The sequence below is a fragment of the Dipteris shenzhenensis genome, chromosome 32 (assembly GCF_047967505.1).
Source record: "Dipteris shenzhenensis isolate YYH24624 ecotype China chromosome 32, Dip_SZ_1.0, whole genome shotgun sequence".
NCBI lineage: Eukaryota > Viridiplantae > Streptophyta > Polypodiopsida > Gleicheniales > Dipteridaceae > Dipteris > Dipteris shenzhenensis.
Window position 1 is genome coordinate 38,696,543 of NC_141627.1, and position 25,996 is coordinate 38,722,538.

General features: G+C 41.8%; 1 protein-coding gene across 1 annotated transcript in view; it reads right to left on the minus strand.

Moving 5' to 3' along the window:
• Positions 1–25,996, minus strand: part of LDA (limit dextrinase) — a 215,739-nt gene that overhangs the window by 165,292 nt on the left and 24,451 nt on the right. The window contains exons 7-18 of the mRNA XM_087370761.1: positions 25,738–25,874; positions 9,793–9,992; positions 9,535–9,684; positions 8,443–8,503; positions 8,054–8,174; positions 5,754–5,844; positions 5,559–5,652; positions 5,381–5,476; positions 5,058–5,198; positions 4,714–4,764; positions 1,245–1,315; positions 908–1,000 (exon numbers count right to left, since the gene is read on the minus strand). Coding sequence (XP_087226887.1) covers positions 908–1,000; positions 1,245–1,315; positions 4,714–4,764; positions 5,058–5,198; positions 5,381–5,476; positions 5,559–5,652; positions 5,754–5,844; positions 8,054–8,174; positions 8,443–8,503; positions 9,535–9,684; positions 9,793–9,992; positions 25,738–25,874 — 1,306 coding nt within the window. The remainder of the gene's footprint in view (positions 1–907; positions 1,001–1,244; positions 1,316–4,713; positions 4,765–5,057; positions 5,199–5,380; positions 5,477–5,558; positions 5,653–5,753; positions 5,845–8,053; positions 8,175–8,442; positions 8,504–9,534; positions 9,685–9,792; positions 9,993–25,737; positions 25,875–25,996) is intronic.

Genomic DNA, 25,996 nt, shown 5'->3' on the forward strand with positions numbered 1-25,996 from the left:
TAACCCCCTACTTGAGCTGGGGACTCATCCAACTAGGGGTTCCTAGTTGGTGAGGCTAGGCGGAGGGCTGGCAAGGTAGGCTGAGGGCACGCGGGGCTAAGCGAGCAGGGGCAGAGGCGGAGCAAGGGTTGAGGAGCTGCAGCGGGGCGGAGTAGAAGGAGGGAGGCAGGAGGAGCCGAGGTGTGCAAGTAGAGTCGGCAAGCAGGAGGAGCAGAGGCGGGAGGCGGAGGAGCAGAAGCGGTCAGGGCAAAGGCAGGCGGAGAGAGAGAGAGAGAGATGTGGGGGGGTTCGTATGGAGCTTCCCCCTTCCCTTCCTCCAGTTGAAACGTGAACATTGGAGTATTCAGTACTTTCTGTACTTAAGTTTCATAATTGCAGCAGTTGGCATCTTTTAGGGATGTCATATATACATTAGCTTTCAGTACATCTCTCTTGAGTTTTCTTGTGCACATATGGTCTTCAAAGTGACATAGCACAAATCCATATAAGAAGCAAAGGAGAAGAACGCTCAATATGGTAGTGACAACATGTAAGGCTCAAGCGCTCCATAAGAGCATATTGCAAACATGCATGATAACTCTACAGCCACATTCTCTGTAATCTGAAACCTCTTATTTCTAAAACTAGCTGCAACTTTTAATAGAAAAGACTCTTGACTTAACACTCCATTATTATGCAAATACATTCACAAGTCAAACTGCACAATTACAATAATTAAAAGAACAATTTAAACAAGTAAATAAATAGTTTGTGGTATTATAGCATACAACAAACCAGTGCACCCAAGTCTTCAGCTTTCCTATGGACTAGTTCCAGGGTCATTGCCCTGCCTTACAATGTGAAATGATGTAGGTTTGGTTTGACAACATGTACCATCAGGAAACAAACAGTTTAGACAACTTCATACCTGCCGATTCCTGTTCCAGCTAGGTTGCATTGTGCAGCATTTTCACCTCGACCATTACATGCAACTTCTCCAAAGTCCCAGCCCTCGCCATACCTGGCACAAGCAAGCCAATCAGCATAAGAATCTGCCAAAACAATCCACTGCAATCATAGCAGGATAGATTGCAGTGGATTGTTGAAAATAAATGATTATGACTCTACGGAGCATATTAGAATACCTTAAAACTTCAAAATTAGCAAATGCAACGAGTCCATTTCAGGCATTATCAAGAAGTCATACACATTCATGTAAGCAAAATAAGCTTGCAGAATCAAGTTAGCTATGCCGATGTACTCACAGATAAATCTTTGACCCATCTACGCCATCATGTTCCTTTGTCAAACTTCGAAGCACTTTCTTTGCACGAACCTGCACTAGCAGAGATTTGCAATTTGTAATGTAATCCTTTTTGTTTCACTGACAAAACTTAACACCTAAGGCCATGCAACGGTCACACCTTATAATGCACTTCAAAATTATAATTATCCACTAGTAAAGCAAATCATGAATGATAACCTGTCCTCTAACATATCCACAATCTTCAAGAAGAGTTTAGAAAAGAAAACTTAAATATGAAGAACACTGTTTCCTAACGATGTACTATGTACATCTGTTTTGAACCTAGATTTAATTTTCAGTTGGTTTGTTGGTTCCCGCTGTAAGAAACTCACATTCCATCACAGCACGCTTCACAAGGCTAATCAAAAGCACATTATTACATTGCATTTCCTGGTTTTTCAAAGCCTGCACCCATTTTGAGGCAACAAATAGGTGCAAGAAATTATACAGACAGCCAAATGGCCTGAAGGAAGAAAATGCATTGACGCTTCTAAATCTTGTTTCTCTTTATACTACAAAATTGGACATAACTTGATGAAAAATCTGCTTTTAAGTGGAGGGACGCACCCCAAGGTGGCTATTGGCCATGTTTTGTGCACTTTTAACAGATTCCAGCCTACACAGTTGGGCAACTCTATTCCTTGCAAATGGCACTCATTCTGAGAGGTGGCAGCCATCTCTAAGCATTTGAGATTTAGAGCACTAGCTCTATTTTGTATTTGCACACCAGTGTGACTTATTTACAATCTCGCATTCCATTTTTGATCACTTTACAAGTTCCTGACAACAGCCGACAGTGCAATATTGTAGACTTTTTCTGATAATTTGTGACAGCAGTTACTTTTGCATTCTTAGGCTTCAGTTGAGCCTCTGGAGTATTTTTGCTTTGTGCTAAATTATTCAATTGCCTTTGACAAATACTTGCGAGCCTACCAATCATCCTCTTTGGCTTTTTATGGTGGTAAAACAAATTTTGATTGCCAAAGGATCATGGGACATTGAAATCGGTGATGAAGAAAGACCACCAAATTTCTATGCTTCCACCACAGGTAAGGACACTCCACAAAAAAGGGGACACAACTCCTCATATGTGAGTAGCACGGTTCCCATAGATGACCTAGCACCAGGTACAAGGTCTTTCTGTTACACTTTGTCATTCAAGAGATAAATAATAAAAAGCACAAATGCCAAAGACGCGAACCCAAGTATGGGATACACTTGCTACCATGACCCCAATAACCCCAATGAAAAATGAGTATGCTTTGAGAAATCAGTGAATCAACTCAGTGAAGTTTAAAGACACAATGCAAGAGAATATCTCAAGCATATGAGATCACTTGGACAGCAGTGATGAGGATAACAAAGGAAAGCAGACACTCCTCTCTTGTTCTTTGTTATGGTAGTTCTTTTACCTTATTGAGTACTAGAGTCAGGGAATAGTCCAGCTCATTCCAGAAGATAGCTTGGTTGTTATATTGGAAGAGCACAGGGTTTTCAACTTTACCAATGCAGATTTGTACATGGAACAAAAAAGGTTTGGGAGGGGCACATGATTTTGAATTTAACAATGCAGGTTCATCCATGGACAAAAAGTCCTCCATGTGGTTCACACAAAAGCGAGACTACAGTGAAACAGGAAGGTAAGTTTTAAAGAAATGCAATTACTGTCACAAGTATGACCATTGATAGAAGATTGCACAAGTATGACCATTTCATAGAAGATAATTGCATATGGTAAAACTGTCCGGTCGTAGTAGGCACTCATGCTGCTGAAAAAGAGTCCAGCATGACAAAGGGGTGAAATACATTTTAATATCATACATCAGTGAGAGCAAGAATTCCACGTTCTACAACCCAAACATCCATAATATAGTGACCAATAGAGAGACAGTTTTTGCAGAGGATTATGCAGGCAGTCCACTCATCCTTCAAAAAAACTGATTTGCAGAAAATCTTTTGGGCAGTTTCGAGAAGTTTTGGGACTGTTTTACTGTGCTGCATCCGCGCAGGACAGTGAGACTTAAAATTCAGGAGATCGGAACATTCCCCCCTTGGGTTCATGCCTTCAAACAGTACAGCAAAGCCTGAAAAAGTGAGACACTAAGTAGCATAATGAAAAGCAGCAACCTATGTGTACTTCATGTAGGATCAAGGCAGGCAACAGGCGAGTCAGCCTTGATATGCTAGTGACAGCATTTCCGTCTTACAAGGATGCAAAAGGCAATGTTGAATGACAAAAAGCATTGCAAAATGAGTAAAGCTCGACTAAAAATAATGTGTTGTCTTATCTATCTCCAGGTTGATGTCATGTGACCATAAAGATGGTCCATAAAATTAAATATAATTCTTTAACTTAAGTTTCGTATTTGAGAGATGTAACAAGAATATGAAGGGAAGTAGTAAAGTGAACTTTTTATTTGCAGCTCTCATAGCTTGTTAGATCCTTTGTAGGATGAACATGTACATCCAAACACCATAGGTACTCTTTGGACTCTTCTTTTGAGTACTGAGGTCTAAGAGGGCCTCGAGCATAACTTCCAAGGGAAATGTACCATGTAGATCAGATTTCAATGTAGCCCTAAGCACATAGATTAGTCGTTTGCACTTTATGTCATCAGCTAAGCTTAATTATTATGCCTAGGCTACTGATGATTTTTTAAGTGCCCTGTCTTCAATTAGCTTAGCATTCACACTCTAGTTCAATTGAATTCATTCTCGGTCGGCTTCTCTTAAGTTTCTTGCTTCTTTCTTCCAGAGTATCATTCGCTCCCAGTTCTGCCATATTGGCTTTTTCCTATAGCAGATACAGGCGGCTTTTCATGTGATTCCACAAATACTTGGCCTCTCCACTATAGTTCATTTGAGATTGTTGAGATTCGTTCACATATCCATCATGTGGTCAATTACATCACTTGCTATACATTGAATTGACTAGCCAGTTGAAGCAGACACACTTCTTTGGAAAGATTTTCCGCTTTATTTCCCACTCAAATAATGAAATCCGCAAACAGCAAGCTTTCCTGATCCCCCATTGTTTACATAGAAAAAAGCCTTCGCTTTTATACTACATACACATAAAGACAATAGGACACCTGTTTTGTTTAACAGAGATACAATAGGACACCTGTTATCGGCAATATAGTTATTGAAGGACAGTAAGAGGTGATAGAAGTCAGAAATTCTTACGAGAAAGAAGGGAAAGACTTCTCGTCATCGATGAAAGAAGATAGGAACAGTCACGGATAGAAGGAAAGCACTCCTCAACGTCCTGATTTAACTCCCTACATTTACCTTTGTATACTCTCTCTTTCTGAACTAATTAAGCTATACTGCTTTGACCTTCAATGTAGCACAATATCTTGCACCAGAAAAGAATTCTCCACAACTTGCACCCAATTTTGGTGAAGATGCTTTTGAGATCATCTTACCAATGTACTTTTCATGAGATGCCCCATAAGATCAAACCTGAACCCATCAACCTGCAAAAGGACAAATCTTTCAGGGGGTGAAGTTCTATATATGATCAGGGGGGGCAAGTTATATATATATATGATCACGGTAAAACATAATCTTTATCCAGACCGAAATACGAAACTAGAGAGCAGATTTATGCTTAACCTTTAAACCTATAAAAGAATCCATGTCCAATATTCCTTTCCACTGGCAATAGCTAGAGCCATGGGAGCATTACACTAATGTAGCTTTAAATTGAACCAATTCTAGCCCTTGAAGCTGTGATATAACACTTTTTCTAAGACTTCCCTTGAGAGACCTTATAGTCTACAGCCCAATGTCGGAGATCATCAACAATAAGCCGATCCACCATATAATGCTCACTTGCAGTATTATTCACGCAAGTGCTGTTTTCGACCTCCCCATTGGTGTTCCGTCGCAGATAATAGCCTGGAACAACCTGCATTGATAGCACCACATACTTTGATTTCAGGAACACCACTTTCCTCAAATCATATGCAATCATTAACAACAGACTTAATAAGAAATTTATCTTGAGAAGCAAAGAGGATATGATTAACACATTCTGTTGCTTTCAACATTATGATGTATCACTTGATGTTAAAAGTAAATTTGACAAACCTTATCCAGAACAGAGTATTGGCTATTCGGACCACTGCCATGCAAGTGATTGTAAACAACATCCAAAACCACTCGTAGTCCAAGACGATTGAGTGCCTGTTGATCAGAAGCAAAATGACTCATATTGACAAACACCAGAGAAATTATATTGATATTGAGACGGCATAAGACAGATTACTTGAATCATTGCACGGAACTCTAGATAACGCTCTAACCCATTTGGATCCATTGTGTAACTACCTTCTGGAACACCCCAATTCACTGGGTCATACCTGCATCATCACTCCTTAAGACATAATGTTTATAATGCATAAGGTTTGGCTGACAAGGAAAAGTTTAGGAAAGCGAGGATGCATCACATTCCTTTGCTTACCCCCAATTATATCCATCTTCATCTTGAATTTCCACAACTGCAGCTTGCTGTTGATCTGAGTCGGATGGCAAGGTAGCTAGCTTACTTTCATCTGGAATTTTCAATACACGCAAGATTACATTACTTAATGTGGCTCTACTCTCTGTTTCCATAACAACCATTTCCCATCCATTTCGACAACCAGAAATAACCCATTGTATCATCGTGCTTCCAATTATATACAACTGATACTTTTGGAAAAATGTTCTCTTGACATCGAATTCCCAAGGTGACCATGACCAAATACTATTAACAAGGACAGTCATGGTTTAGGACCATGAGATTTGAAGTCACCATGCAAACAAAAAACCTATCAATTTGAAGCAGCTTTGGGATTTTAAGTGCCTTTCCCTGCTGTGAGGTCAGATGGTGGAAGTCAATAAGGATGGTGAAAGTGACCAAGCATACGCCATTTATTGAAAGCAAAAGATTTCAGATTATATTAGCATTCCGATCGTTTCTTTTATATAGCAGTCAGATCATGTGAGTTTTCAATACTAAAACCTTTTCTAGAACCTCATTTCCATCTTATAAGGAGTTCTCTAAGGGAAGGAAGGGCTCTTCACTCTCCTTAGCTGGTCCCTGCTCCATACCCAACCCTCTAGCTTGGTCGGCCCAGTGCGTACTTGTGCAATTTGCTTAGCATTTTGTGCAAGTAATGGGATTATATTAAAATATTTTATAGAACTCCATTGCCATCATATGAGGTGTGTTTTGAGGGGAGGAAGGGATCTCTCAAATCCTATTTGCCCCCTGCTCCACAACCAACCCTGTTGCTTGTTCTGCCTCATAAGTCAATTAGGCCCGGTGCACTTTGGTTAGCATTCTGTGCAAGTACATGGGATTATGTGCATTGAGGACTCCAATCCTGGCTATTACTGGAAAACAGAGAGAAAGGGGTCACTCCAACCCATTGTACACATCACATAGATTATGTAATTGGAAAAGAAACCCATCCACATGCATAGAGTCTCAAAGATCCATAAAAACCTTTAATGCTGGTATTCATTCCACATACTCATGATATCATCAATTACACATAATTTCCTGTCCTTCCTTTCCAACAGTACAAGCTTCAACTCAAAATTGTGCGCCTCTTGAAGATAATAATAAAAACAACCCTCGTTTGGAAGCATGGGTAATTCCTGGCATTTCTACTTCGTTTCGTATATTTCGCATTCTAACAACTTTCCCTTTTGTCTCTATTTTCCCCCTGAGGATTAAACATGGAGTCTTTGGTCCCAAAGAATTACTTTTGTTCTGAAAGACCATCTTGCACGACTCTGAAAAAGGTTTCAGACAAGTAGTGCTGCAGTGGACAAGTTCATATCTCCATCAGACTTCACACGAAACAGCATCCATCCAACCACACGGCACTACAGGAGCCTCAAAACTACCACATTGATCACAAGAAATGGGAAACACTGTTAGATATGCTCAATGCCCCACCCTCCTAGTAACCACTAGTGGTCCAAGGTGCTCAAGTTGTAAGGCCCCCATATGAGGAGAAGCCATGTGTGAGCCCGAGACACTGGATGGATCCTGACTTACATGTTAGATGAGGTCTATCAATGAGACCGTTGATGGTAGAAAGGTGATTGTGTGGGAGCTCCTTATTCTTACAACGGTATAGGGAATATTCCTTGAATATTCCATGGACGACTAGTCGGTTCCACCGACTAGGTTGACTGGTTGGCTTCACCGACTAGGTTGACTGGTCGGTTCCACCGGCTACGTTGATCCGACTACCACCCTCATAGCTATAAAGAGACAACCTCCTCATTCCATTGTACCACATCAGATCTTCCAGCAGAGATCTTCCAACTAGTAGCTCTTCACCTTGAATCTGTCTAGATCGCTATCTAAGCTCCACTGTGGGAGCGCACGGGTGGATGGAGCCATCATCTGTACTACATCAGTATTGAAGGAAATTTTTGTTCATCTCCAGTTTGTTGTGTACTCTCTATTCTTTGTTCAGTTTCTGTTCTGTTGCGCCGTGTAATTTAACAAACACCGACGTCATTCAATTGAAAGTTGAAACTATAAACTCTAGAAATCAAAATCACACATAGTTCCACAAGTCTAATGGAGCCACATATTCATTTTTTCACAAGGCCTTCAGTCTACTTGAAAACCAAACTTTCAATGGTTTTTGTAGTTAGCACCATCGTATGTCAGCAAACATTCCCTTTGAGAATACACAAAAAAAACCCAGAATATTGTTTCTGATATAATCTGAAGCCAAAGAACCAGTTCCTTACCTACAGACTTCCAGTTCTGCTTTCCCTCATTCACACTTGCAAAGTCAAAGCTGGGGAGCAAATGCACATGTGTCAAGCCAGCTTCTGCTAGCTCTTTCAAGTGCCTTACTCCTGCAGAGTTCTAGTCCATAATATTCATTTCAGAGAATAATTGATAGATAAATTGTGTGACATCAACTAGAACCAAGTTTGAAATACTAGAGCATGAAAACTACAGGCGGCCTTGTTTATCTTAGGAGACAAAGGGGCTGCAACTTGGAAACAAACATTTCAGTTGATAAATAGTCTACAAATAGCCCACCGCATAGCTGTAAGGTCTTATATTTCCCTTAAGAAAATTGCTTACATTCAAATAAATATGGATTTCTATTGCTGGTTTATGCAACCACCTGAGAAGTGAAGGCAAGATATGTTCCTCGAAAGGATGGATCAAGACTTTTGTCAGCGATGCTGCACACCAAAAGAAAAGCATTAGAAAAAGAAAAAAGATCATTAATACCCCAAAAAGGGGGAGAAAAAGAATAAATCAGAAAAATACCATTAAATTCTTTGTTAATTTCTATCAACAATCACCGAAAGTTAAAGGTTCCCACAGAGCAAATTTATTACTTTGGACTTGGCAAAGCTATGGTCACACCAAAGAGACCATCCAGCATTGTTTTTGGACATTAATGATGCCTACAAGGCCAATACATTACCTAATGTGCAGTTCAATGCCTTGGCTAAGCACAGGATGGCCCTACCTTGCATTTATGTGTGCTTTTGATTCTTTTGTGTGACAAGGCTATTCCACAGACCGAGTCAAAACATCAGAGGTCAATTACTCTCTGGTGTTCAATTCTTCTTAGGATCTCTGTAGCTGGATGGCATGGTTTGTCGATGATTCTATTCATGAATGGACTATTGACAAAGTGGAAGACTTCATTAACAGTTTTTGGAGAACTTTATCCAGAGTCATCTGGCTGATGCACTGGTTCATCCCAGGCTCCACATAAGTGTAGGCTAGCTTTTCTTTCATACCCTATGTGAGCATCTCTTACCAACCAGAAAACTCCATGAATACATCATCCACAAGCTTGAGGGGTGATCCATTATTTCGACTCTGTGCTGCTTTGTCCAGTAATCACCTCAAGAGTTGCAAAACGCCTTTACACTAAAGTACACTCCAGTAGCATATACTTTTTACTTTTTGGGGTTCTCATCCATGCTTGTATTTCAAAAAGGGTTTAAGGCAAGGGAAACAAAGACTGGTGTCACTCAGCTAACAAAAATGCATCGCTATAGTGAACTTCAGGGGAGGAAAATCCCACTATAATGGGCCAAACGTATCATTACTGGTGATAATATTCATCGACAGGACATAAACAAAATTCTACAGCATCTGATACATACAGACCAAGCGGTATAAGGGAAATGCTGTCAAAATAGACTCAATTATCCCTCCAATAGAAGCCTTAAATATTGGACATCTGAGAGAATACCTAAAGTCTCTAATATGCAGCTCATATATTGAAATGTCTGTAAATTCTTTTAGCTCTGGCTTTTCAAAGGCTAGCTTTGTCCATTCCCTTGGTTGTGTCGTCAAGTCATTGAGATCTACAATCAGGGACCGCTCACCATTTGCAGAAAGTCTTTCTTCAAAAAAGGATGTCACAAGCAGGTAGTTAGATTGTTCAATTTCTTCACATAAGAGAACATCCCACAGATTTTATGAAAATAGCTGACAAACACACTCATACCCTCGTGAGTAGGGATCATTTGCATAGGATGTCTCAATCTTCTGAGTTAATGGATGAAACACTGTAATTTCAAAGAGATAAAACTTTCCAATCCAATCCCTTGGTCCATGAACAGTCCAAGTGCCGTTCTTTTCTTGAAGCTCGACAATCCCTTGAGGCTCGCCACCTGAAGGAGAGGAGTAGAGCAATACATTGACCCTCTGCATTCATAAATATAGAGGTTGAGTATGTATGCACATGAACTACTGGAAAGAAAGTATATCAATTGAAATTGAATCCATTAGAAAGCCACATATGTTGTAGAAACAGACCAAAGATTGATGAACCAAGTAAATCAACTGAAATGTAATCTACTAGAAAAGCAGACAGCTTGTGTTTAAACAAACTGAAGATTGATGAACTGAGTATATCAATTGAAATGTAATCTACTAGAAAACCACACATCTTGTGTAGAAACACGCTAAAAATGGATGAATCGAGATTTGGAAGGGTGTTGCTAAGATTCTTTGCATTTTTCATAGAGCACCCTTCTTCCCGACCTAGGGATCAGTTGCTTGGTTGTCACTCACTAGTCCACAGGCTTTCTTCGAGGGACATGACACGGACACAGCTTTCTTTGTTCGACGACACCTTGTGGAGTCATGCTCCCTCCGGGATGTTCCGTTTACTCCATTCATAGCTCCCCACGCTTCTGTAAACACATCTTGGGAGATTCTAGCTAGTATTACAACATGGCATATTTGGAGAGCCAGATGTACAGAGGCTTTGGAGGACTCCCAGGTTCACTCTTCTCAGACTATGGCCAGTATCGGGGCAGATACTATACACACTTTAATGGCCATTTGGGCGAACATACAGGGAACCTCCAGGACTGCTACTGCTAGGAGGGTTGCTTTTCTCAGAGTCTGGAAGGGTTCTCCTTTCTTCTCTGACTCTCCTTCAAGGATGAGGTGGCATTTTCAGCCACCACCTGGGATTTTTGTTTGCTCATTCTGAGCTTTTTTTTCTCATGCTTGACATGATGTACTCCCGCACTTGAGCTTGCTCTGCAGTTTTAATCATACTTTAAAAAGTACTTTTCTTTTTTTTTTTAATGGATGAATAGAGATTGATTGGCAATTTGCTAAAATGTTATAGTTAGAATCATGAAAGCAGAAAACTTTTAATTGTGTGTATACCTTCATAAGACTAAAATATATCCAGTCTTACAAAAAGAGTAAAAGGACTTTAGAAGGTAAGAAACAACACATGAATGCACCACCGCACCCCCCCACACACGTGAGAGCACACAGACTGTGCACCTGCGTGTGCTGACATGTGTCAAGCACACATGCACGTGCACATGTGCACGCACAGCAATAGGATTGTATATTTTATTGCCCTCTGAAACAAAGGACGATCTATGGAACAAATACAAGATACATGATCATCAGAAGAAAGTGTTGTATCTGATCTTATGTTGAGCAATGTGTGTGCGATGAGATGTACACACAAGTGTGAACCAAACTGCAAGAAATGGCTCCATATATGCATATGCCGGTGCCTGTCTCTGACCTGCTGAAGAGTTGGGCAAGGTTAATTGCTTAGGTTATATGTTAGGAACCAACTGCAAGTGAGCAAAAATCATCAATGCTAGACCAAAACTTTCATTGCGAGGCTTTCTCTGCTACAAATCCCAGGCATTTATCCATTTCTACTTTGAGGATAATCTGAGGCATTGAATGAGGCTTGTTGAACATCTTTATAAAAGCATTTGCTGCTAAAGTTGGTTGTACCTCTTTGTCACTACTAACTTGTTGCAGGTGACAATGGTTGTTGTGCTTGTTGTTCTTTGACGAAAGCTTGTACGAGCTGGTAGTATCTTGCTTGGAGCTGAACTGTGACTAGCAGAGCATCGAGCTGAACTACTCTTGGCTTGGCTATTGGCATCGGCACCAAACACTTCTAGCTTGGGCTGGCCAAGACTATGGAGTTGTGGTAGTCGACTGCTTCATTGTAGTAGACAACTGCTCAGCTTGTATCAAGCACCTTAAGTGCTGATCATGTATGAGTTGTAACAATGACATTCTATATCTTGATGGCCACAAGCTAGGCGTACAAAGCTGGCCAAAGGACAGTAGAGACAGATCTTGGACATGCTTAGAGGCATCAGAATGCGAGTTCGACCCTAGCCATGCTCATTCACAGCTCCAATCTCTCACATTAGATCCTGCTGCTGAGATCACATGCCTCACATCGTCATTTTCTTAATAGCAAACTTTGGCACATTGCTCACAAGCGAGATTTATGGAGCAGACTAGTGGATGATAGCTGCAGATTTAGACAAGCTTCAAAGATACCATAGGGATTTCAGGCACTACTCCTAGACATACTCCAACCGAGATATAGATCTATGTATTAATTTTCATTTGTTTCATTTCCATCGTATTGTGAGGGGGGCGTATTTGACGCCTCTAGTTCCGCTTCCGGCTTCTCCTCATACAAAGGCCATACAAGTGAGCATCTAGGTCTAGGTGGATGTCTAAAGCGTAGAGAAAGGCCTACATCTCCATTTTCTAAGGAAATTCCTTCCTTTTCCATATAGCCATCAATGTATGCACAAGAAGGTGGCAGCATGCATGAGTAGTAGTGCAAACAAGATGTTCTCATTCTGCAAGTAGACATTGCGAAAGCATTTGATACAGTCCATTGGGATTTTATCTCTCAGACTATGCATAAATTGGGATTTGGCCCTCGGCTTGTCCACATCATCTACTGGCTCTATTCTCAGGCCACGGCGCAATGCTTGCTTGGTGGTGGGTTGTCAAGAACCTGGACTATGACCCGCTCAGTGAGACAGGGTTGCCCTCTCAGTTCCTTACTGTATGCCATTTCTACCCATCCGTTACTGTTGCATATGGACTATCTTGCAGACACAGGACAGCTTCATGGCTTGCAAATCCCAGGGGCACAGTCATTTCTTGCACAGGCATATGCTGATGATTCATACTTTATGCCCAGGAATTCTCAAAGTGATCTTTCTCTTTTAATGCACACGCTGAACGACTTTGGCATAGCTGCTGGACTGCACATCAATTTCCAGAAATCAAAACTTCTAGCTTTGAAAGAAGCTGATTGGCATGCACTTCTCTGGCCAGGCCACATTATCTCTTCCCATACTATTGTCAGGCATCTAGGTTACCCCATTGGCTGGAATATTACCCCGCATCAACAGCTCAAATGGGTGCTTCAAAAGATTAACAAGAAGCTGGAATACTGGCATTTGTCCACCTGGCCTCTACATGTTCGACTTCGGATAGTACAGTCCATCATTATGGCATATGTGCAATTTTATTTGCCTCTTCTTCCCTGGTCTTTCAAGCATTTGGCTTCCTATATGTCCCAGGCTATGGAGATATTTTGGAAAAGCAAATCTCATAAAAAGGCCTTGCGACTACTACCTATGCAGTCCATTTGTTCACCTAAGACTCATGGGGGGCTGAATATTCTCAATCTCCAGGTTCATATGTTGGCACGAAAGAGCACCATGATTGCTGATTTTCTTCAGCAAAAACAGCCATGGGCTATTATGTTAGCAGCTATGTGTGGAAACATGGCGACTCATGCATATGGGCATTGGATTACAGATCACTGGGAAGCAGTCATGTCCACATTTCAAGGGAAAATTCCTGGTTGCCCTGTTTCTTCTGCTTTTATTCATGATTGGAAGAGAATTCTCTCATATGCAAAATGGACAGGTGCTTCTTCTCATCATGGTAATTCTTTTCGATTGGAAAGCATCCATTGGAGTAAGGTGTTTGAATTGCCTCTCGCTCTACAGGCACCTATTAAAGCATACAATCTCATGAAATTGGGCGTCAGATTTGTTGGTGATGTTGTGGATCAACAAGGTTGTATGCTTTCATTTCCACAAGCTTGCAGGACATTCTCCTTGGGCCTGCATCATAGGTCCATTTGGAGAACACTTTCAGCTATGTTGCAGCCTTTTGTTCCAGTTCCTCCACTGTTTGCACAAGACAGATTAATGGACTGGAATTTGACTTCTTTACCCCCTTCTACCCATACGCTCTCAATGCACAATCTGACCTCTTCGAAGGTCTACAGATTTCTTCTTCCACCGCCATGGATTGACAAGCATGCCAACACTCTTTGGAATTTGGATAGGCCTTTATCTTGGTGGCAATCACGACTCATGAAAATCTGGAAAGCCAAATTGCCATTGAAACAGAGGCTTTTCTTTTGGAGATGTATTGTGGGAGCCTTTTCCATTGGGGTTAAATTGGCAGCACGCCGCATTGCTTCCCCTTCCTGTCCCCGTTGCTCTCAACAGTACGAGACAGTTCCTCACCTATTATGGTCTTGCCCACAATCCCGCATACTGATCACTCATGTTTCTCATTTGCTGCAGCTTCGGTTTCCCTCTATCAGATTTGGGAAACTCTTCTGGATGTTTGGATGCCTCTCATCTCAGATGTCTCCATTCCTCCTCTTCTTTTACTGGACTCGCTTTTGGGTACTATGGACCATTTGGACGCAGAGACTGCATTCTAGGATGGGTCAACAGTTTCCTCAGGCATATATTTTCTTCAGAATGTCCCTCAAGCAATCCTTATATGACAGTTTTGCTGCAAGGGACTTGGATGCCACTAGCCTTGAAGTGTTCTCTACCTGTTTTTGAGTTTCTCCATTGGGCTCTTTTTTTGAGTCTCATGTCAGTGAGTGCGAGACTTTCCATCTTGTAAATTTATGATAATATAAATACTGGATTTTACCAAAAAAAAGCATGTACTGTATGGAAAAAAATTAGATATGCCAAGAACATCGCCTTCGTAAATTAATATTATTCTTTTAAGACGAAGGGAGAGAACGTGAGGTAGAGAGAGGCAGAGGGAAAGAGACAACATACTAGTGGCTATTTGTCCATTGAATGCAATGATCAATCACCGACAACAATCTCATAGAATTTTCTATAGTTGAGTATTGAATTACATGCAGCACATGCAACTAAACAATACGCAAAGAGTTTCAACTTGCAAAGCCACGAATCACAAGCCTACACTCTACAATCTACAGGGTTTTGTGGACCATGGGAGCGACTACAGCTTGGAAGAGAGCTGCAATTAGAAGGAGACAAGAATGTCGATGGGCAGTAAGGAGGAGTAACAAGAAAGCAAAATACGGGGTAGGAAACTAAGAAGGGACAGCATGGACTGCAACAGCCATAAAAAGGACTGCGGCTGAACAAAGGGGTGGCAACCAGCCTTGAGATGGGCTAAGAAGTAAGCGCAAGGGCAGAGTACATGGAGGTGGGAGAGGCTTGTGCAGGATTTAATAGAATGAGGCAGTAAACGCAAGCATCAAATCAGCTCTATTTAAAGCGGTGACAAGATTTTTAGGTACAGCTGATAATTACAAGTATATATATAAATGGAGGGGGATACATTGGCCACCTTAAATAAACAAAAGGAAAAAGACCCACAAAAAACAAAACAAAAAAAAACTCACACAAAAAAAAGGAACAAAGAGAAAGAAAAAATCCATATACCAGAACTACCCTGATGCACAATATCTGTCCAGAGGCAACACAAGGTTTGACAAGGATTCAATTTGGTCTCATTTTGGAAGGTGTTAATAAGATTTACCTCAACACCTTAGTCTTGTATCTCATTGTAGTGAAGAGCCTGGAAAAGGGGGGCGGGAGCAGCAGAGGGGGAGGATGTAGACGGGCCTTCTTGGCCCTAGTCATATTTTCATCTTTTCTCAAGCGATATTGTACATTTTAGTTTCTATTCTTTCAAAAAATCTCTGAAGTAAAGCAATATTCCACAAAGTTATGCAAAGCAATCTTTCCCTTCCCCATCAAGAGAGCACTTAAAGGTTTCATTGGTATCAGAGCGTAAGTGATCCTCAAATTGTTGTACTCCTTATTGAGACCATCCCTATTTCTTTTGATTGAGTCAACCAGCGATCATGACTAGTCATTGTCTCCATCTCCCTCCTAGTCTCAAGGAGTTGAGTAACCTCCTAATTAGTTTAGCCAAGATCAGATTTGCAACCTTACATTGCAAGACTGTGCTTCTCTACGTTGGGCTACTATGGCTGGCATGAGACAACAAGCCCACACTTGGAGAAGTGTAAGAAGCAATTGCAAGATCAATTCTTGCCAAAAGAGTTCAAAAGAGACATGATGGTGCAATAGGATATCCTTTGACAACGACAAGATGAAAAAGTTTGTGAGTTTTACTCAAATTTCAAGCTTTTGATAAAAAAGATTTGCTGGAGCAACAAAGGAAGTTTTATGCGGGGTTGAGATACACCATTCAAAACAATGTCGACATCATCAGTCCCGTGACTTTGGAGGACACTATTGATGTGGCACAAGAAATTGAGAAGAAGCTGCTCTTCTTCGGTAAGCGCAACCCAAAGAACAAGAGTTTCCAACAAGAATTCAAGAAAAATCAGGGAGCATCCAATGGACCACCTCGAAAGCATGTCCATCAAGAGAAATCTTCAAATAGGTTGTCTCATCAATATAAGAAAAGGTATTACTCCAACGGTCAATGCTCCAAATGTGGAGAGTGTCACCACAAGTTCTATGAGTACCCCCAAAAGAAAATTGCCTAAGCCAACAAGAAGGCGGCTTTGAAGAAGACACCCGCAGCCCACAACATGGAGACTCTCCTTGTAGAAAATGGATAGGGACAGATTTGGAGAAGGGGGATAGAGGAGCAGAAGGGAAAGAGAGATAGGGGAAAGGGGAAAGAGGAGAGGCACGAGTGAGAGAATGAGGTAGGAGAGAGAGAGAGAGAGAGAGAGAGAGAGAGAGAGGCAATGTGTAAGCTGTGATGAAATCCATTGCTATGTGCGTCCATTTTCCCTCTGGAATGGGTAATGGCTGCAAGAGACCTGCAGGTAATTTGCTGTCCACTTTATTATGTTGGCAAGGCAAGCATTCAGCCTCGCATTTAATCACATCTCTCCACATGCCTTCCCAGGTAAAGCTCTGCTTAATTCTTTTATATATTTTAGTGATACCCGCATGTCCAAGCATGGGAAAGGAGTGCATTTCGTGCAAAACCAACTGGCAGTATTTTGAGTCTGGCACTAAATAAATCCTATCTTAGCACCACAACAGCCCATTATGCAATTTGAAATCCAGATGACCCTGACTAGAAGCCTTCTGCAAATCTGAAAATATTGGAGCTGCCTTAGAATTCTGCATATACTCTTCATGAATGCCATGAATCCACTCATGATATATGGTAGAGATAGCAGACAAATTGCACGCCCACATCCTAGACAAGGCATCTGCAACCACATTTTCCTTCCCTTTTCTGTACTTAATGTCAAAATCATAGGATTGGACTGCAACCAACCACCTCTTCTGCTTATATGATAAATTTGGCAGATGAGGAAGAATTTGAGTGTCCCATGATCTATTTTCACCTTAATTTTACTTCCGTACAGATAGTGGTGCCATTTCTTGAAAGCATGCAAGATAGCTAGCATCTCCTAATCATAAACATGGTAATTGAGATCTTTGGCATGCATGCAAGAAGAGCCTAGGAATCCGATTGGAAGTCCAGAAATAATAAAGGCTTATGCAGAGAGAGAGCCGGTGTCTGTTCCTATGCAGGATGACTCCCTGAAGGACTTGCATGATGCTGTAGAGCTTATGAAATCACTCAGTCTAAATTGGATGGAGACTGCAGGAAGAGGAAGAGGCCGAGGTGTGCAAAACAACAGGAGAGATGTACAGGCTGGGAGTGAAGGAAATACAGTTGGAACAGGTAGAGGACGGGGATACGTGAGTAATGTGAAGTGCTGGAATTGTGGAGAGTGGGGACATATCAGCCCTCACTGTGATAAGCCAGCAAGAGTAGGTGGAGAAGTTTATCCTGTGATGCAGAAGACAAATGATAGGTCAGGAGACTTCAATGTGGAAGTGAAGGATTTGAATATGCCCTCTACCAGTGGAGTCAAATGGGATGATAAAGGAAAAGGGAACGCAATCAGCCTGATTAGAGTGGAGACTATTCCGGAGATCATGCGAGTAGCAAAGAGAACAAGGAGTGCAATAGGAGAGAATGGACCTTCTGCAAAAAAAGGGGCAAACCCTGGCTTTCTCAACCACAACAAAACTGGAAGGCAACAAAACAAACACACTACTGAAGAAGCTCACTCTGCATCCGAAGAGCATTCTTTTTCCTGCGGGCAAGCACTTTCAGAGCTCTCTGCACTCTGGCTCGGAGTTGGATCACACGTAGCTGGACTTCAATGCATCTATCCTTCCTGTGACCACATTCTCCACACCACTCACACTGTATTACTCTCATGTGTGGATTTCTCCCCATTGCTTGCAACACATCTCAGAACATCTGCTCCTCCAATCTTGTAAACTGAAGTGAACTTCCTCCGTGGAGGCACCAAAACGTGGATGGACAAAATGATAGAGCAGCAATGGCCTTTATAGCTACCTACATCCACCTCACCATACCCAGAACTACACAAAAAGTATCAACACAAGATCTTTATACACACAACATGCCACTCTTGCAGTCACTAGGCATCTCCCTCTTCATAGAATTCAATATGCGTTATGCTTTCAGGGATATCTTAGGGAATGGCTACTCCTTCCCATCTTCATCATCTAACTTCAGTTTAACTGACCAATAAGATTCATGTTCCACTGACAACACTATTTCTGCATTAAAGCCTTCATATGAGAAACTCTCTACCTCTGGACCAAACTAAATTGACAAATACATTTCAACGTATTGACCCTTCTTAGAATCTGAAGCTCAAGATCTCCGAAGGATCAGTAGCTGTGTGGGCTTCTGATGAATGTTTTTACACCGGCACCCAAAGCATATGTCCAACACAAGAAAACATCAGACATTTACATGTGAGTCATCATTCCCAACATGCAAGCTGTAATCAGCCATCCTAAACCAGCCATCAACACACAGAAAAAACCCAGACATAAGGATCCCAAGATAATAAACAAGTGCTCAACATAGAAGCCTCAGGTCTTCAGTTTGCCATCATCTTTGCACCTGTAGTTTATCTCCATATTCTCATCAAATGCATTTCAACACTCTCAGCCAAGTCATTCTATGGTCAGCCAAGCACTCTATTTCTGCCCCGAAAGTATCCCAACATAAGAGAGCATTCTTCAGTGATCAAAAGGAATGAACAGCAACCCGATTGGTTCAGTAAGTTCAGCCACAAACTGTCAGCTTCTTCCTTAGGTTTTTCTTCTTTCCTTTCCAGACAGGTTCCAAATGTAAGCTTTGCTACAGCAAACTGTTCAGCTCTTCTGCCAAGTCCACACCAAAATCTCCGAAACAGTTCTGATTTTTGCTATTTCCAGCAAGTTTATAGGCACCCAACACCTCTACAGACTCCCACAAACATAAACACAGCATCAGCCCTCAACCTACTGATAAAATCCATCTACTGGGCCACTTTTCTGGCAAAAAAACAGCTCCAAACCTCTATATATGAAATCACCTATTTCAAGATAGCAAAACCAGCTTGCCAATGCTCAAGATTGGAACAGTCCATCCTCTATGCACTGCCAGATCATCAAATTTCCAACTAGACATCTCTATGGCACATTCTCTCTGCTTCCCACACTGAAAGCAGTCAAAATTCAGCTCCAAATCTCACCCAAAACAGGTCGCCTACCTCCAAGTTACCTCTTGGGCACATCTTGGGCACATAATTCAGCCATAAATGAAATCACCCATCCCAGAGTCTTTTCAGTCATCAGATTCAGCCTCCTATGAAGTTGCCCACCTCCTCTGCACACAAAGACATAAAAAAACAGCAACTTCCCGTGATGGAAATGCATCAGCTGATCAGAACTCATTGCTCACAGCCTCCATTCAGCAAATTCAGCAACCTCTACTCGGAATCTGCTCTCCAGGAAACTATTTTCAGAAGCCACAGACAGTCTGAAATTACGCAAGCCTTTCTTGGTACAGCTTCCAAACAACAAGGTTTCCCTTCACAAACAGTCGCTCTTCTTGGAGGTTACAGTTGAAGACGTTCAGCTGCTACTTGTCGCCAAGAATTAGCTCAGAAAACTTCTGAGAACAAGTCGACTAGGTTCTCCATTATCTCGATTTCTGACACGCCCTCCCTCTTCTACAGCTCACGCTGTTCACATATCCTCTCCCACAAGCAGCTACGGCTCCTGAGTCTCTGATCTCCAGTCTCTTATGAGCTTCCTCTCGTTTTTTTTCTCCCCCCCTCCAACAGCTCCAAACAGCTCCCCTCCTTTTTCATTCTCCCTCCATCTCCTCCTTGTCTGCGGTCCTCCCATACTCCATAGTCGTCCTCTCCTTCAGCATAGCAAACACAAAATCCCCAGACTCCCGTGAGGCAACGGCTCCTCTTCCAGACTCCTTCAGCTCTCAACAAGGAACTCTTGCTGCGGGATGCTAGCAAGGTGCTCCTACGGTCTCTCCGTTCCTCACAGAGCTCATCCCTCCTCACACATCACCCCCTGCAGCTCCCCGTTCTTCTCCCTTCCTCCTCTCCGTAGTTACGTGTGTCCCCCTTCCCCTCTCTTCCAAGACGATCTTCCAGCCGCCTTCTCCACGTACTTTGCCACTACTCCCTCCAGAAGATTCAACCCGCCATCACGTAGCCTACTATTGCATGCATGGATTATCTTACTTCAAAAGAAGTCACGTCATCCATGCTTTTTAATCCTCTCAAAGGTTTTCTTGAACCTTAGGTCCATTAATCCCCAACCTTAGGCTTTAAGCACACCCTTGTACACAACCTAAACCTTCAGTGCTTGACTGCCACATATAACCAAAGCCCTTAAACTAGGATATGAATGCTCACATGACTTACAAATCAGGAACCACTCATGACAAGATAACATAACACAGGATAACCATAAAAGACATGTCATCCCTCACCAATTACTCTGAAGTGCCTGATGCCCCCCCACTGCTTTCCATCATCTCCCAGATGTCTTTGTAGAAGTATCTACCATCTGTACATCTATGTAGAGTCTTTATGAGAGTATCCATAGCTCATTCCCTCCATCAACTAGCTATGTACATAGCTATGCACCTATCCATCAGCATGCAATAAGTGGAAAAGATATTTACATTTTTTATCCACACAACGGTTTCTGGAGATCAACTATTTTTAACACCGGTCCTGAGACCACAGCTTGTTTTATGGTGTTAAAACTTTCCTGTTGATTCTGTCCCCATATATAAGGTACTTTATCTGAGGTCAGATCAGTCAATGGCGATACTATTTCGGAATATCCTTTGATATGCCTTCGATAAAATTGAACATATCCCAAGAATGATCGCAAAGCGGTCAAACTCTGAGGGATTGGCCAAGTCAGTATCGCAGCCACTTTCTTTGGATCCATTTCTATCCCCTCGGGAGTAATTATGAATCCTAAATATTCAAGTCTTACCATGCACAGTATAGTTTTCTTTTTATTTACATAAAGACTGGCTTTCCTCAAAGTACTGAACACTATTCTTAAGTGTTCATGATGCTCAGTATTACTTTTACTGAATACCACAATATCGTCAATAAAGTGTACTATAAACTTTCCGATATACGGACGTAGTAGATCGTTCATAAGCATAACGAATGTAGCTGGAGCATTGGTAAGTCCAAAGGGCATTACCAAAAACTCATAATGTCCAAACTTGCTTCTAAAAGCGGTCTTATGCACATCCTCGGCTCTAATACGGATCTGATGGTAGCCACATTTAAGATCTATCTTACTGAAAATTACTGCCCCATGTAATGCATCTAGCAAATCATCGATCCGAGCCATCGGATACCTATGCTTAGTAGTGATATTATTCAATGCTCTGTAATCTATACAGAGGCGAAAAGTATCATCTTTCTTCTTCTTTAATATCACTAGCGAAGCAAAAGGTGAGAAACTTGGTTGAATCTGCCCCAACTTGAGGTATTCTTCCAAGTGTCTTCGCACCTACGCCTCTTCAATAAAACTCAACCTATAGGGAGGTCTATTTACAGGTTCTGCTCCCGGGATTAGTTCAATCTTATGCTGAACATTCCGCTCTGGAGGTAACCCATAAGGTAGCTCATCCCTAAAACAATCAGAGAACTCCTCTATTATTTGATCAGCCAGCTTGGCCATCTCTGCATTTTGAGCAACATCAGTGCTAGCCGAAGAATCATCAATCGGCTCTACCGATGCTGTACAAAGAAACAAAAACTCTTCTTAAGCTTTTCGAATTTCCATCACGGAAACCAACGGTCCTTGAGGTATATCCTTTTCACCTCGTAAGACATACAGCACATCATTCATCTTGAATTGATAAATGTGCTTTTTCCAATCTATGGCTGAATTCTTCCTAGAATGCCAAGCCTTACCCAGGGCTATGTCTGCATGAGCAAGCTTAGTCATTTCAAAATCAAGCTTCTCAGCATAGTCCTGAATTCGAAGCTCCAACTGGGTAACCCTTTGGTCCCATACTTCAGTTCAACTTCCGTCTGCTGTCCTGACTGTATATGCATAGTCAGATGGGCTAGTCTTTAGTTTCAGCCTCTTTACAAGCTTGGAGTTAATTAATTGTGCCTTGACGCTGAGTCAAACAACACAATGACCTCATGATTAGCTACTTGCCCTTTCATCTTAATTAGCTCCGTATCATTAAAGGCTGTATATCCCGTTGCTGCGGGCTTTAACAGGATATTATCAAGTGCACTAGTTACTAACTTAGCAACAGACACACATAACAAAAAAGGTACTAACCTTTGAGAAGATCCCGCTAGCTGAATCTACATCTGTTCTGCTATGGGACTTCCCTCCATTTCCACGTTGCATTCTGAGACCACCATCTCAGCCATCCAACGATCTTTGTTTCGTGGACAATCTTTCCACTGATGAGGCTGAAGGCATCCAAAACACAAGCCTTCTCTCCTCGCTTTTTCCCTTTGCTCTGGGTTCAAAGAAGACTTCGACCAAGCCCGGGCTGCCATTGATGTTACTTTTCTTTTCATTCCAATGGTGGTACTTGATTTTGGAGTCTCAACCGTTTTCGCCTGCTTGGCTTGACCACTATGCTGTGAGGCACTCCCTTTGCTAATCCACTTCTTCTTAAACCCAGTTTTCTTCGTGTACCCACACTGAGTCCCAACCTGCACAAACCCACTTGGTCTGTTCCCTTTTGCATCCTCATAGTTCAGGGCTATGGCAATTGCTTCATCTAGCGTGTTCGCATACTTAGCCCGAACTTCCATCTTTATCCAATCATTCAATCCAAAGATAAAATCTTTTACTTGGATTGACTGAGGTAGGGGTTCATCAACCTTCATTACACTTTCTCTGAACTTATCAGTGTATTCCACCACTGATAAATTTCTTTGACGAAGGTTTCGATACTTATCCCAAGCTCGGGATGCTTCGTCAGGAGGTAAGAAGCGTTTTCTAAATTCCTTTTTAAACCCCTCCCAAGTAGTGGATGCTACTCCATCTTTCTGCCATCTTATCCACCACCTATCCGCTGCCTCATTAAACATATGGGTGGCCTCGCGGATTTTCTTCATATCATTCTTGATTTCACAAATGGCGAATGCCTCGTCCCATTTGTGTAACCAGGTCTCAATGATATCGGAACTACGGTCAGACATCTGACCAGAATACTATTCTGGCCTATAATTGGCAATATTCGGCACCTTAGCCCTCCTAGGCTCGACCGTGCGAACACTAGACTTCGGTTCCATCGGAGATTTACCTTTCTCCTCACGAGATGGTCTGGCAAACATACTATGCACCATTTTCCTGGGCTCAGATTGCCCTACATTTGTTTGTAAGCGCTGTGCTAAAATCTGTTGCAAGGCATCCTCTAACATTGCAATTCTGCCAGATAGTGTATGACCTGCTATGCGCGACACCTGCGGGGTCAACCGGACTCTCGACTCTACGGGATCCATCCTAGAAGCTTCTTCTTCTACTTCCATTTAGGTCAATGGGTGTTTTTTTTTTATTTAATAAATAACAATAAACACCGCTTGAAACTGTAATTACAATTCGAAAGTCCAACTTCCAAATTTACAGCTAACCAAAACCACTTTTCCCTGTACTAGGGAAAACTCCTGCAATCCAAATTGACTCAAACACAGAGGCAAATAAACAAGCATATGCTCCAACAAAGCTTAGAAGGCATAGAGAGCTCCCTAGTTATAATTCTTGCTGCATGAAGAGATCAACTCGTCCCTGTGGTCCACTCCAAATCTGCATTTACGACCTGCCTTGTGACCACAAGCATACTGTAGTATCTACCCCTTCACACGAGCTCACAATCAAGCGTAACCAACGAAAGCCTAGCTCTGCGAGCTACAAAGTCGAATAGTTGAGTCCATGACTAAACAAACCATATATACTGTTGCAAGCCCAAATTTTGCAAAGCAACCGTTACGCTCCAGCTTTTTCTTTTTTAAATCAAAACTCCGCCAACCAATTACTAGTAGGCTTGAAAATCGTCGAATCTGAACTGTGACTCCCTTTCGACAGTATACTCAACGCGATCAACAATGGTCCTTTAAATAGACAAGACGTCGTTCTTTAATTACTGATCATAAATTGATAGAGAAGATCTGTCCGCCTTCTAAATTATGATGATCGCTATGCTTTATCTCGCTTGAAGTCACCGTTTCAACGCTCACGTTTACTTCGTCAACAGCTTTACGTGAACTTGGCCTCTTAAACACATACCCATGTGGGTGACGGGATATCTCAAGGCAACCTGTAAGCGATACATGCACGTAGCAATACCAACGCTCAGACGGTTGCCCCGCTCCCGGATACTTTCATGACCTCAGCCCAGAGCCGAATCGCCTTCCTTACCAAATCCTGCAACAACTAGTTCCGTGACCACACATTAGCCCTTGTCGTGTGCTGCTCATCAACACTACCCAGACTAACAAACTGCCAAATTATGATCAGTGTAGAATTTGGGCCCCGTATTGTCCGTCGTCAAACGCCCAGCTAGTCCCAGACCTCTCGCAATATAATCTGCGCTCTGATACCAAATGAAACGCGAAAATCTGCTTACTCTCAGCTGGTTACGTCGAATCACGGGCACAGGCACTTGCATTTTCCTCCCAACCAACCTCGGTGGTAGCAAGCTTCTCTGAAAAAAAAAATCAGATTACATGAAAGCTTTTTCTTGCTTATTCCCAACGAGCCCCAAAATTCCCTAGATGGATCTAGTATGCCACATGTCTTCATTTTAGGGTCCTTCCTTATGCATCATTTACCCCTCTCTTGGGATATCATTAAAACTATTTGCCCCTTGGCACATTTCATGCATTTAGGTCCCTTAGCCTTAGATCCACCTAGTCTAGTGCCATGTCACCCTCACCAAGGACCTTGACCTTTATTCCTTTTTGATCATTTACATGAAGCCCAAACAAATATAATACAAGCATTGATCCTTTAAAGAAAAATGTCGACTGACCCTTCCAAGGTCATGTTACCTCAACTTGAGCGTAACAGAGAGAGAGAGAGAGAGAGAGAGAGAGAGACTTTAAAAATAGGAGGATACATGAGAAAAATATTAATATTGGCATCAACGCAATATATGATTTAAGACCACATCAACATTCTAAACAGCAATGAGCACACATCTAAAGACTAGACATTGGGCCTTGGAGCTCCCCACTTTGATTTTTACTTGTCCAAAGATGTAAGCCGTGCAATGCAGGACAAAGAGATCCAATGAAATTGAAAATCTATCACTCCATATATAGCCATGTCAACAAATGCAATTCGTTCAACGTGAGCCATTCTTATAATAAAAGAAGCATATTCAATTTGTATCTGCTAAAAGTTATAACTGCACAACATTTGAGGCTAGAATATTAATGCACCAGGTGACAATGTCTCCATGGTATATCCTGCAAAATGTTGAGGAATACCTGAGCTGTAGGGGCCCATACGTGAAGGGAAACACTTTCCTTCATGAAGACCACACCCAATGGTCCATCATAAGCAAAAAGATCATCCAAGACACCAGGAAGTTGGATTCCAGATGCATCTAAAGGAACTCCATCCGCTGGAAAACAAAGTAGTACATCTTAACGACCAAGCTTTACATTATATCAAGAGACATCACCAAATCCGCTGGAAAACAAAGTAGTACATCTTAAAGACCAAGCTTTACATTATATCAAGAGA